The sequence below is a fragment of the Mus pahari genome, chromosome 5, assembly GCF_900095145.1.
Source record: "Mus pahari chromosome 5, PAHARI_EIJ_v1.1, whole genome shotgun sequence".
Taxonomy (NCBI): domain Eukaryota; kingdom Metazoa; phylum Chordata; class Mammalia; order Rodentia; family Muridae; genus Mus; species Mus pahari.
In genome coordinates, this window is record NC_034594.1 from 61,405,687 (window position 1) to 61,419,481 (window position 13,795).

Consider the following 13,795-nt stretch of genomic DNA (forward strand, 5'->3'; position numbering starts at 1 on the left):
CTAGGTAGAGATCTGCACTAAGTCTCTGGAGTCAAAATTGAGAAAAGGCTGGCTTTCTGGGCTTCTGGTATTTTGAAAAAAAAAAATGACCAATTTAATGGGCAAAAAATGCTCACTACTTTAATTTGGAACTGCCATCTGTACTATATATAGTATACCTTGTGTGTACTTTTCTAGTGAATTGATGGAAAAACTTTAAGTACATTCTTCAAAGTGGTGTTGTGATGTTTATTACAATAGCAATGAAGAAGGATATATCGGAGTGTTATAATATTTTCATTCCTGCTTTATTTCTAACGACTTTCTTCCTTATGGGATTTTACTCTATGGGCACACTTCCTTCCCATCCTGAATGTTACATGCTTATTATAATCTTGGCCAGTTTGGTATATCTTGAGGACAAATAAGTACCAGAAAAATTATATTAGATGAAATGAGAAAAAAATGATACATACTCGATTGTTGTTAAAAGGGGAGAAGATTTTGATTTTGAATATTTACTAGATTTTGTGGAACAGGCCCAGTATATGTGTTCAAGCCCTGGGTACACAACACTAGCAATCTGAGAGTTGATGCAAAGGAAAATCTATCAACCTCTGAGTGGTGCTACTGGGGAGAGATAGAGATAAAGCCCAAGATTATGTGGAGCACACTCTTCTGATAAAGTTCATGTCCAGCGCCTTTTTGGAGCTCATATCTCGCTGACAACAGAAAACTTGGTTCTCAACCTTATTAATGCTATGACCCTTCAATATAGTTCCTCATGTCGTGGTAATCCCCAACCATAAAAGTATTTTTTGTTGCTACTTTATAACTGTTATTTTGAAACAATTTTGAATCATAATATAAATGCTTTTGGAGCTAGAGATAGGGGTTATGATCCGTAGGTTGAGGACCCATGCACTAAATGAGTAGTTGACCAAGAACTACGTTCCTTACCTGTGAAACATCAAAATCTGCCTGGAGGTTTCCAGAGGCTAACCCACTTAAGAGGACAATTTCATTTTCTTTCGGCTGTTGGACATTCATGGAGTTGATGAGATTTGGAAGGTCTGGGGAAACATTGACCAGTTTCTGTGGGGTAAGAAAGACTCTGAGTTAGTTCATAGGAGTCCTTTACATTCTAAAATAGCACTCCCAAACAATTCCATCTGCAAAAAAATTGATTTTTGAATCTAGATATATAAGCCACTTAGTCCATAGCTCACTATAACACAACTCCCACAGATAAGACTCAAGTGCAGTTGTAGAAGAGATAGGCAAAAAGACTGTCGGAGGCGGAGGAACAAGAAGTTTCCTGTGAGATTATTTCTCCTAGAAATGTCAGAGTAGCTACACCTATGAAATCTCACCATCAAGACTGCCTAAACATGACCTGAACAAGGATGACAGCAATAAATATGATAGCATGGAATGAAGAAAGCTCAGGAGGTCGCAACCCTAGATAGAGGACTACAGGCAACTAAGGAATGCTGAAGGCAGGAAAAATATCTTTCCCCAGGGAAAAATCACAGCTATCCAATACCAAATGGCCAGCCTGAAGCACACACACACACACAAACACACACACACACACACACAAATATACACAGATGTGCATGCACACAAACACATCACATACCACACACACACACACACACACACACACCACAAATATACACAGATGTGCATGCACACACACACCCCACATACCACATATACACACACACACCACAAATATACAGAGATGTGCATGCACACACACATATCACATACCACACACACACACACACACACACACACACACACACACACACACACACCAACAATTAAAATGGGGATATACATGGGGAGAGTTGGAAGGATAATAAGAAAGATAGGAAATGATGTAATTATATTATGATCTTAAAAATATTACGAAATCTTGAAATCAGAGCAAAACTGTTTCAAATTAGATAATAAGAGTTAAGATTGGAATAGAAAATTTAAGCTTAAAAGAGAAAAACTCTTGTTTTTTCCAAAGTGAACATTTTGCAGTTACTATTATACAACAGAAATTAACACTAGTTTGGAAATATTTTTCCTCTTAAGTTTTGAATAACAAAATTACTTGCTGGTAATCTTCTGTTCCAATAAACTCAATAATAATAAGATCATGTTTAATGCTAGTTTTGCTTTGACTATGTTCTAAGCATTTTGGTAAAGTCTGCACATTGGTGAAGTCTGCTTCCTATTCTATTTAATCCATAACAGAACCGTATGTGAATGAGATGTTATAATTACTTTCATGTATACATAAATTGTCTATTGCCTAGAGACTGGTAACTTACTCATCAAATAAAGTCATATGCATAACTTTCTTAGAAAACTCTAGTGCCGCACAGAGGATAATATTTGGAATCTGGAAAAAGATTATAGAGGGCCATCCCTGTGAGCATTAGGTTGAGAAGCTTGGTTTAATTATACCTAGAAAAAATATGATAGCACCAAGAAATCTCAAATTCTGCATATGCTGTGAGTGGTTCCTGTATAACTGAGTACTTAGTGTCAATTAAATGAAGGCTTTGTGTATTGTTCTGTGAAGATTCAACCATAACTGTCATGCTGTAAATGGAGCCAAACCTCTCAGCTTTGGGTGAGCAGTGACAAACTGGGATATTACTTAATTCTTTCCACTGTAACACAGGCATGCCCAGCGTCTAAAGAACTGAGCATTCAGGTGCTTAATGTAGCCAAGCATTTACACTAGGGATCCACCTCAGATGAGATGGGTGGAAGTTGGCTGTTATGATGTGCAGAATGTTGAAGCCCATAATAAGGGTAAGACAATGGAGACACAGCTGAGATGAGATTTGATAAAACGAATGGAAAGAGTAATCCCAAGGACCAGAGGAAAGAGCTGGCTGCCTTCACTTGGTTATAAGATACCTTGGAAAAGGCATGGCAGGTTATGATATGAACGTGAAGGAAGGGCCATGTTAAGATGCTGATGGGTGAGGGGAGATGCTTTTCTGAACAGTTCTGCAGGCCTGGAAATGTGACTTTCAAACACATTATGGGGTAACAGCATGAAAAGCTGCAGGGCAAGGTCAGGGAAAAAGGCAGTGATAATGTCATCTATCCTTCTAAGAAGACCATCATAGACAGAGTCTATCCATCGCCACAGTCTCCTGGAGAGCTCCAGGCCCATCTGTTACCTGCTGCAGGTTCTCTGTGATGCAGGCATCTTTGTTGACATCCAGGTTCACAAAGCAGACCTGAAAGAGAAAGCAAAACACTCAATTGTGTGAAGAATCTATCAGTCCTGTTAGGAAAAAGAAGCAAAACAAAATTAAAACAACACTCACAGAAGTAGTTTTAAAGTCTCAGCCAGTTTATATAGCTTGACATAGAGACCATCATTTCAGTTTGAGCCTCTACAAGGATTTCCAACCTCCTCTTCACATGTCCCAACCATGATGGCAAATGTCTTTCTGCTTTTGTAGGCCAACATAGTCAAACATTTCCTGATTTTATTCAAGTCACAGCAAAATCTTTAGGTTTAAATTATTATCAAATCTTATGAATTAGAAAAGAAAAATGAAAGAAACAAATTAAAGAAACTTGTAAAGCCCTGGGACCCTGATCCACATCTAGTAATGTATGTCTTAATGGGTTCTGTCTGCCTGAGTGCTTGAGTTTATTTTTAATTTTTCCAGTTTTATAAAAGTTGGTCCTAAGTTGTTCATCTTAGATGCCTAGACCAGTTAGTTTAAAATAATGGGCGAATTGTTAAATATTATTTTCAAGCAACAGTGAAATGATATATTCCAACTAAAATCTCAAACTTTAAGCATATTATACAGATATATAAATACTATGAACAATGAGATGGGGTTGGAGGGAGGATTAAGGAACAATTTCAAAGAGGAACAACAGACTGATAAAAGTTAGGAAGACTCTGTTCAGCAGGGATGAGGTAAATGTCCTAGTCAGGCAGAAGGAGCACTGCTTGGAGATGAAACACATTGTCTGGTAAAAGAGGAAGATCTGACTATAGACCAGGCTGGGAGAAAAAGAAGTGTGAGCAACAAAATCATAGAGTGGTTAAATAAGAAGACATGAATTAGGTCTTAGACTTGTTAAAATTCATCAGTTATATTCTTAATTACTTGATTTGGATATTTGAATATGTAAAATACAGAACATCATTGTAGTGGGTTGGCCTGATGCTGCTTGTATTCTAATACTACAATTGGGCCCCCAAGACCTGGTTGTCCCAGAGACCAGAGAATCTGCTCATTGAATGCAGTGACATTGTGTCACCTTGCCCCTACGTTATTTTTGATTGATAAATAAAGATGCCAACAGCTAATACCTGGGCAGAAGAGACATAGGGAGGTTTCCTGGGCTTTGGGTTGGAGAGGGACCATGAGAAGAAGAAGAAGGTAGAGGAGAAAGGAGAAGCTGCCATGGGTTAGATGAACCATAAAAACATGTCCCCGAGGGTTGTCTAGATGGAGTTAAGAACAGTCCAGATGAAACATAGTGATTAACAATTCAGGGTTATCAATAGTAAAGTGGATTCTAATAGTGTCGAGGGTAGATATCTGCTCAGCTCTAGTGCTAGTTAAGGCTTCTTGTAAATATAAAGGTTGTGTGTATCTTTGATCCAGGAACTAAATGACCTAAGATGGGGTAGAAACCCAGGGTCAGGATTAAATAATTTTTACAACACATCATCAGGATGCTAGTAGTATGTGGAATTTTATTAGATGCCTGAAGATATATGGAGATTTCTGATTCCAATTGGTTTGTACAAGGGTAGAGTTTCTCTGAATCAACCCTTTTATTTTTTTAGATTAAAATGGCAACAACAACAGCAAAGGACAAGAAGAGTAGTATATAAGTGAAAGCTTTAGAAGCTAGCATAGTTAATATTCCGCTAAAGCATACAGCAGATGACTACAGCTCTGCTCCCACATGAGAGACTTCCTTAAGCCTCCCAGGCTAACACGACTACCGCCTATGCTACTTGTTGTACTACAGTACCACAGTAATACTAGTTGACACAGCTTGATGAGTATTAGGGAGAGAGAATGCTGAGAGATGTTACTTCATTTTGATTTAGGCTCTGTTTCATCAGGACACTCTGATGGGAAAATTGGGAGCCATGGGGCCTATGTCCCTTTGCAGATAATGCAATGCAAGCAGAGTAAATGGAAGTCAGAAGTGGTTCATGATCTAGAACCATTTGAAGTTTCACATAGTAATTGTAATTTGACCTTGGAAAAATTGGCTCAATACCCATTAGTGCTCAGGGTTTTCATTCTACATAGTCATCACTTGAACTACTGTGATGACTCTCAGTCACCTTTAAAAAGGCCATTACTTTGCCTGTACATCACAAAGCTCTCATTATTGAGTGTCCCAGTAGGAAGAAGCACAACAGAGACCAATGAAAGCCATTTAGGATAGCAATTAACTAACCTTCAATACAGGCTTCAGTTATAGAGAGTAAAGTTGGTCATCCACTATGAACTGTGTTATGAAATTTTGCTAGTATATGTCAATTACCTGTTTATATTTTGCATTGAGTATTTTTGTAATTTTATGGTAATCAAGTCAGTATTTTTAGAGCCTAATATATATAATACAAACATATACATACACACATACATACACACATACACACACACACAATCAGGGGATAATTCATTTTAAGAAAAAGAATAACAATTTTATTATATATATATATATATATATATATATATATATATATATATATATATGGAAACACATGTCCTATTTGCAAATAAAGTATCAATAAATCTGAAATGTAGGTACAGGGAAGATGACTCAGTGGGTACAGGCTTGAAATAAAATTCTCAGAAACCAATTAATAGATGGATGTAGTAGTACACATCTGTAATCTCAGCACCCTTAAGGCAAAACTGCAAGCAGAACAGAAGAATCCCCAGAATCATGCTACAGCTATAGTTGAAAAAACAAACTTTGTCTCAAAGTAGAAGATGAGGAACAATTCCTGAGGTGGTCCTCTGATCTACCACCTCCTCATCCCCTCCCCCCCCCCATCATCACACATACAGAGACAGAGAGACACGGAGACAGAGAGATACAGAGAGGAAGAAGGAAGAGGGGGAGAGGAAAGAAAAGCCACAGCTGTGAAGCCCAAAGAAGTAAGATGCCCAAGCTCAAGTCCTTTCCTCTGATATAGTGAAAAGTCCAAGTATCTTTTAACCCTTTAGAGGAATTGAATGAAAGAGGAAATCAAAATTCATGCTACAAATGTTGCACCACAAGGTCCGAGAGACTGATGGGTTAGCTTTTGCTGATTCCCTACTTGAGAGCTAAAAGTTTGCAATGGAAACTTTTGATAAGGAGAAGGTAAAATAGGCCTCTGTGGAGGGTATTGTTAGACTAGTGCAGTGTGGGTAAATCATAAAATTTGAGGGCTTTTGTGTTCTGGTTCTGCAGGCTAAAGAACATTTTGTGGTGGTGATAGGGTGGGGGACTGGGGCTGCAAGAGCTAGCAGCTAGTAGACATCAAAGCAGGACTTCTGTGCTGGCTCATCTCCTTACATGAACAGATGGCGTAGAGTTCTCAGCCAGATACCTGTGTGAGGATGTCCAAGTATGCCAAATGAACCCAGGAAGGATCCGGGGAAAGCTGGATGTGTTTACAGAATTTCTGTTTCCTCCTTCAGAAACAGAAATAGGAAACAGGCCAGAGTAGGATGTTGAACTCCCTGCCCTTAGAGTTTCAGGCTTTTCTGAGCTGTATGAAGTATAGCAATGGAAACTGAACTCCTGTATTCTGAAAGAGTGTTCTTAACTGTGGAGTCCTCTTCCAGCCTAAAATGAATGAATGAATGAATGAATAAACAAATGAATGAAGTGGAACCCCTGCCTGAGGTGGTACACATGCCACAGGAGGCAGATACTGCACCTTGGTCATCTCTCCTGATTTAAGTGATGATTTAAGGGGCCTCAGCAGAAGTGTTTTGTGCCAAGGACAGAGGGAAACTGTAGAGATCCCGCAGGAGAATTAACTGGAGGGGCATCAGCTCAGCAATTGACAAGGATGTAAAATACTTAGAGGAATGCTCCCTTTCTGCATATGAACATTTGCTGAAGATGCAGGAAAAGTAAACAACACAAACAAAAGCAAAATGTTGAGAACAATGGTTGGTAATGAGGAGAGACTAGAGGTGGTGATGTTTTCCTTAAAATCACTTGTTCGCCTCTGTGCAGGCACTTTGTTCCATCTGCTTCTTGCACTTGCCTGAAGCTGATGGAAGCACATCATCCCCAGGGAGCTTAGAAACTCCCCACCCTGCACGCTTAGCAATGCTGCCTCTGTGGTTGGACTTTCAACGTTGCATTCACATGCTGCTCCCTTGACTCTTAGCTTGTTCTTATGTATGTGTTGGTGTGAGAATAAATGTCAGCAAGAAAATGATCTCTTCAATAATTTAAACATATATATATGAATATATATATATTCACTCACATATATGAATGTTTATAGACAATATGCTGTTCTCTGTTTCATAGTGTGGATTATTTAGTCAGGTAATCTCAATTTGTGTGTGTGTGTGTGCGTGCAATGAAAATCTGACATAAGAAAGAGTTTGGCATTAAGATCTACTCAAACAATGTAATATAAAATAAATTCAGTTGAACACAGATCACAGCAGTTTGTGTGAGATAAATGACAAATGAAGTCAGACAAAACCAGGAATGCTGTATTAGATTAAAAAGAAGTTTGAACTTTTAATTTAACTGAGAGCACATGAGAAGAACTAGTGATCGCTGTCAGTGCTAAATCTATATTTCATGTGGACAGTTTTAGACTGATGCACATTGACTTCAGTCAACATTTTACACTATCCAGATAGGCAAATTCAACAGTTAGGAGATACCGCCCTGCTGTGTATCCACCATGAGCAGTCACTGGCAGAAGGATAGATGACACCAGGGATTTTAGCCAGGGGGTATCTTCTTGAAGTCAGCTAAACCCTTTTATTCTTACAGAGATATTTCCTATGAACTGTTCCTTAAAAGCAGGATGTCAAATTGCCTTTAAAATTTAGACATCTGAATGCTGTTTATGGTCAAACATATACTTAGGGTTTATTTTTGAAGAAAACCAGCTCCTTTCAGCTACTTGGAACAATGCAGCCATCTGCCCATGGGAGCTATGACAAGATCCCTTAATTTGACAGAATCAAAGTGCTAAGCCCTACAATGCTTAGAAAAAAAAACCACCAAGCCTGTCTGTCTGTTTTCTTCCTGCTGCAAAAGATTTTTTTCTAGATGCAGGACCCTGGGCTGAATTGAATTTATCTTCTCAAAATGCCACATTTTCTCTGATTAGCAGTTGGCACTGATGGCACTAAGTAGAAAACTCTTCCATCACTGTGGCATGGTGTCATGTTGTCAGCCGTTCTAGAACACACTTGACTCTTTGGGATGGTGTTGCATTTGTATGCGGTTACTGCTTCCAAATAATTGCAGCAATCATTTGGAAAATGCAAGGTTTTATTTACACTCAGGGATGTCAGACTTCTCTGCTTCTTCTTACTGTCAATATTTTAAAAACACATTTGAAATGGTTTTTTGAAGAGCTTTTTGAGCAGTTCGTGATGAGACACAAAGTAGAAACTATAGATAATTGTAAAAAAAAAATTTAGATATTTTAACTAACCATACATAAACTGAACTTTACTGGTAGCTTAAAAATAATTTGTAATGTGATTCCAGGTGATTATTTGGGATCAATCTGCTTAAAAAATTTTCTGTGTGCATATATAAACAAAGGGTAAGAGGGTGAGGACATGTCTTAGTGGGTAATAGTACTTGCTATGTAAACATGAAGGCCCAAGTTCAAATCCCCAGTTTCTACCTACAAAAATGCCAGGCATCACTGCCTGTCTCTATAACCCCCAAATTGGAGAGAGGCAAGGGGAAGATCCTGAGAGCTTTCTGGTCAGCCAACCTAGCTGACATGATGAGGTCAGTTCATTGAAGAACCTAGTCTTACAGCATTAAGGCAGACAGCAATATAGGAAGGCACAGGATATCTTCCTTTGGCTTTGATTCATTCTCAGAAGGAAGAATCAATTAGCAGCCAAATGTCTTTGTCACACATTCCTTTCACAGCCGTAAACAACTACACAGCTATTTTTATATCTTTTATAGAATTGTCTATCCTGGACATTTAATGTAAATGTAACAATGTGTATAATGTGCAGTTTTATTATGACCGGCTAACATAATGTTTTTAAATTCAACTCTATCAAGTCTTTATTAGTAGTTCATTAGACTTTACTGCAGAATAATATTTTATTGTGTGGAAATATGTTTTTTACATGTCTAATTTTTAAATTTGGTTTCTTGTCAAGGAAAAGCTTATTTTTCAAGATGTTCTGAGTGAGAATTTGGGAAACGTAAGATGATCCTTGACTGTACTCTGTCATTGTCATCTTGGTTGTGAGACTCTTGGTAGCTCTTTCTATTGAAAGGCATGGCCTTAACAAAGGATACCCAAAGATGATGTGGCCATAGCTTAAGGTTTGTCTTTGAGCTTGGCCTTTTGTTTGACTTTGTAGATGTTTATTATCTTGCTAGGTTGTGTGATACATGCAGATTGAATCTAATAAGATCCCAACTGTTCCCAAAGTGGCCACACATGCCTCATCGCTTGCTCCTGTATTAGGAATTGTGTGCTTCAAGATGTTTTCTGGGTTGATTTCTCCAAGTGATGGAGCTGAGCTATAATTATGGTGTAAAGTAGCAGGAACTAGAGGAAATTGGATGTGTTTGAAACCAATCCAGTCAGGGAAGGCAAAGGCTGTCATAATGGAGTAAGAAGAGAGAGGAACTGCAAGGAGGTTTCTTTGTACTATGAAAAATAGAGTTGAATACAGATGTATTATATATATATTTAAATATATGTTGGGCTTATTATTCCTTGCTTACCTTATAAATCTTTTTTTTTAAAGATGCATTTTATTTTATTTTTTAGGTGTGTGACTGGTTTATATGTATGTATGTTTGTGCACTTTATGCATGCGGGACCCAAAAAGGCCAGGAGAGGCATTGGATCCCCTGGAACTGGAGTAAAGGCATTTATTTTGAGGCTGCTGTAGAGATTCAATGGTCAACTATGTCTGATTGATACAGAGAAATATTAGCAGAAATGTAGAGAGAGCTCTCTGAGAAGTGTGGAGAGAGATGCATAGATGCAGAACAAGGGGATTTGTCGACAGCTCTGGCTCATTACTGTGCTCTAACATCAGCAGTTGTACTAACAGTAGCGAGAGCTTCTCTGCTTACCAAGGCCTGACCTGCATGCCCTCTCCTCAGCCCACTCCACCCTCATAACAAATACATTAGTGCAGCATGGGTCTTGTACTTATGAGCAGATGAAGAAATTGAGGGCCAGAGTTTTCAATTTCTAGGCTCACACAGATGGAAAAAAACTAAACTAGAAATCTAAAAACCATGCTGATGCTCCGGGGAAATGTCTCTGTGGGTGAAGTACTCTTGACAAAAACATGAAGACCCGAGTCTGTATTCTTAGCGCCCAAGTAAAAGCCAGGCATACATGGTACTAACCTATAACTCACACATTTAGGGTTGGATATAGGAGGATACTGTCTTTCTGACCAGCAAGACTAGATGAAATACCAAGCTTAGAGACTTTGTCTCAAAATAAAAAATTAATTCCTTAAAAATATGAAAAAGCAACTGAAGAAAGCCATACTGATGTAAGGCTATGTTCCTCCCCAGGGGTGAGCATACTTGTACACACACATGCACACATACATATACATCCATGCATATACTACACACTCACAGATGAAAAAAATTGAAAAACAAAATGGGATCTGAAAAGTAATTTCAATAAACAGGATTGAAAGGATGTCTAGATCCCTGTAAAGTTCAAATGGTTTTTATTGTAGGTCAATACATTTTTTTATCTGGAATGAATGGACCAATTAAAATTCTTTGGTGTGGTACTCAACACAGAGCTCATGGCCCCCGTGTAGAAGCTGTGCCTTGGGAATTAACCAAGGCCTTGCCATTCCTTAGTGTTCACGCAGGAAGCTAATTCATACCTGGTTTGCTTAAGCTCCAGGTTAGTGACAAAATGTCCTTGCTCCAGTAGCTGGCCCTGCACCCACACACATTTTAAACTCACTGTCAGCACTGTTTGGCCTCAGTAGGTTAAAAACAGTCACAGGAATGGGTTCCAAGAAGACTTCGAGGGAAGGGTGTTGGGTGTGGATGGAATCAAAACACATCATGTATGTGTATGTAATTCTTTTTTTTTAATTGGATATTTATTTTATTTACATTTTAAATGTTATCCCCTTTCCCAGTACCCACCCCCCCGAAACTCGATACCCAATCCACCCTCCCCCTGTTTCTATGAGGGCGTCCCTTCACCCACCCACTCCCACCTCCCTGCTGTCAGTTCCCCTACACTGGGGTATCTATCAAGCCTTCATAGGACCAAGGACCTCTCCTTCCATTGATGCATGACAAGGCCATCCTCTGCAACGTATGCAGTTGGAGCCATGTGTACTCCTTTGTTGATGACTTAGTTCCTGGGAGCTCTTAGGGGACTAGCTGGTTCTTAAAGAATAAGTAAAATATATTTTAAACAACTGAATGAAATTAGAGGATGAATAAAAATAATCTGAGTTGATTTGTTCTATATGTTTGCATTAAATCATAGAAGAACCATTATTTGGAGGTTTAAGTAAATATAAAATGAACATGAAATCCTGTCCATTCTGACAGGTGGAGGTCAGCACCAGAAGAAAAACTGGCAAACCTGAGATAGATTATGCAAACCAAAGACGAGGAAAAAGTAAGATAACGGGAGCATAGGCATTCAGCCTTAAGGTCTGCTGCATAGAATTATTTTCATTTGTAGCATCTGCTTGATTTTTGCACTCTTTTTCTTTATGAACACCACCACCCCAATTACGTGAGGATTTAGATGGATCTTACTCATATATTATCAGACTGGGTTACGTTAGCCTCAGACCGTGTTACGTTAGCTTTCTCAAACCGCGACTTGCATGCACTGTTTCTATTTGATTACCCTCTTCACAGTTCATTGTTTCTGTGGCTCATGTACCCAGAACAAGGAGATTTGCTTGCAGTGTGAACTACTTTCACCAACCATAAATGATCCCTAGAACAATCATATGATTTCAAGCTAACAATAATAATTTGTTTCTTTTCCTAAACAGTTATAATTAAGGGATTTTACTCAGAGGTGCAAATGTTTACCACATCAAAAGCATGACAGTCTCGTCTATCTTTCTACCAGAAATACCAAAATATATACAAAATGGAAGTGATTTTACATATATATATATACATACATATATACACACACACATATATATATATATATATATATATATATTTCATATTTTTTTATTTTATAAATGAGTCTTTGGTGAGACTTTCCAAAATAGATAGCATGCTAATATAACACAGGGAAAAATACAGTAGATAACCAATTGCTAATAAACTCAGTTCCAAGTAATAAATAGGCAAAAATTATGGAAACTCATGGTTCCAAGCCAAATCTGTACAAAGCACTCTGTCATTATTCCATTACTTGTTAGAGCTACGTCACTATTCCCACGATACTGAGGCACCATGGTGTGAGACCCTGTGGTCAGGGGTAGGAGCATGGGGAACATAGATCCATGCCTTCTGCAGGGAGCTGTTGATAAAGGACATTGACAGCTATGATGATGGCAGCTGCGAGGTATGTTGCTCTGTTTTTGACCTGTCTTGGGTGGTCCTCCCTCAGCCCAATGACATCTCTCTAGGGATATCTTTTGCAGCTTAGGAACTGTGACTCAATAAATAAATAGTTCAAGGTCACCAAAGTCATACGCTTCCTACATATATGAAGGATTACACCGCAGCTGGCCTGTGCTAGCCTGTTGAGTACGAAGTGTCCATTCCTCAGTGAAGACCTGTGTGAGAGTGTGCCAAATGCAAAGAGGAATCAGCCTAGGTGTCCATCAACAGATGAATCAACAAGGAAAATGCGGTATATAAAAACAATTTTATTCAGCTATGAAGAAAAGTCAAATTATAAAACTTGCAGGAAAATGGATGGAATTGGAAAATATTATACTAAGTGATGTAACACAGAGCGTAGGAAGGACAAGAACTGCATGTTTACTTTCATATGTGTATCCCAGTTTCTACGTTTTTGTTTCATTCGTAAACACTTATTTTTATTTTTATTAATTCATATGTGTATATGTATCTCTGTGTGGCTATGTACATGCAAGTTCAGGTACCCACAGGGGCTCACTGATAGTATCAGATCCTCTAGAACTGGATATTGGCAGTGATGAGCTACCCTATGACCTGGTCACAGAATTTGGATCCTCTAGAGGAGCAGCTAGCATTCTTAACCACGAGTTGTCTCTTCAGCCCTCTCCAGGGTCTAACATTTATACAGATGTATTTATACTGGTGTGAGTGCCCGAAGATATCATGAAATTAAATGGGGCAGATATGTAGGGAAGAAGGAGTTCTCACAGAAGGGGGGATGAGGAGAGTAAGAGCGTCATGTGACATGAAACAAGAAAGGAGACTGATGAAGCAGAAGAGAACAGTGGGAGAGGCATGGGAAGAGAACAGAGGGAGAGGCATGGGAAGAGAACAGAGGGAGAGTCATGGGAAGAGAACAGAGGGAGAGGCATGGGAAGAGAATGGAGGGAGAGGCATGGGATGAGAACAGAGGGAGAGGCATGGGAAGAGA

The 13,795-nt window shown here is 38.8% G+C and overlaps 1 protein-coding gene across 4 annotated transcripts in view; it reads right to left on the reverse strand.

Annotated features, from left to right (window-relative positions):
• Positions 1 to 13,795, reverse strand: part of Sphkap (SPHK1 interactor, AKAP domain containing) — a 143,117-nt gene that overhangs the window by 36,040 nt on the left and 93,282 nt on the right. For all 4 annotated transcript variants that reach the window (XM_021198487.2, XM_029538964.1, XM_029538965.1 and 1 more), the window contains 2 exons: positions 3,177 to 3,236; positions 940 to 1,074 (listed from right to left, as the gene is read on the reverse strand). In XM_021198487.2, coding sequence (XP_021054146.1) covers positions 940 to 1,074; positions 3,177 to 3,236 — 195 coding nt within the window. The remainder of the gene's footprint in view (positions 1 to 939; positions 1,075 to 3,176; positions 3,237 to 13,795) is intronic.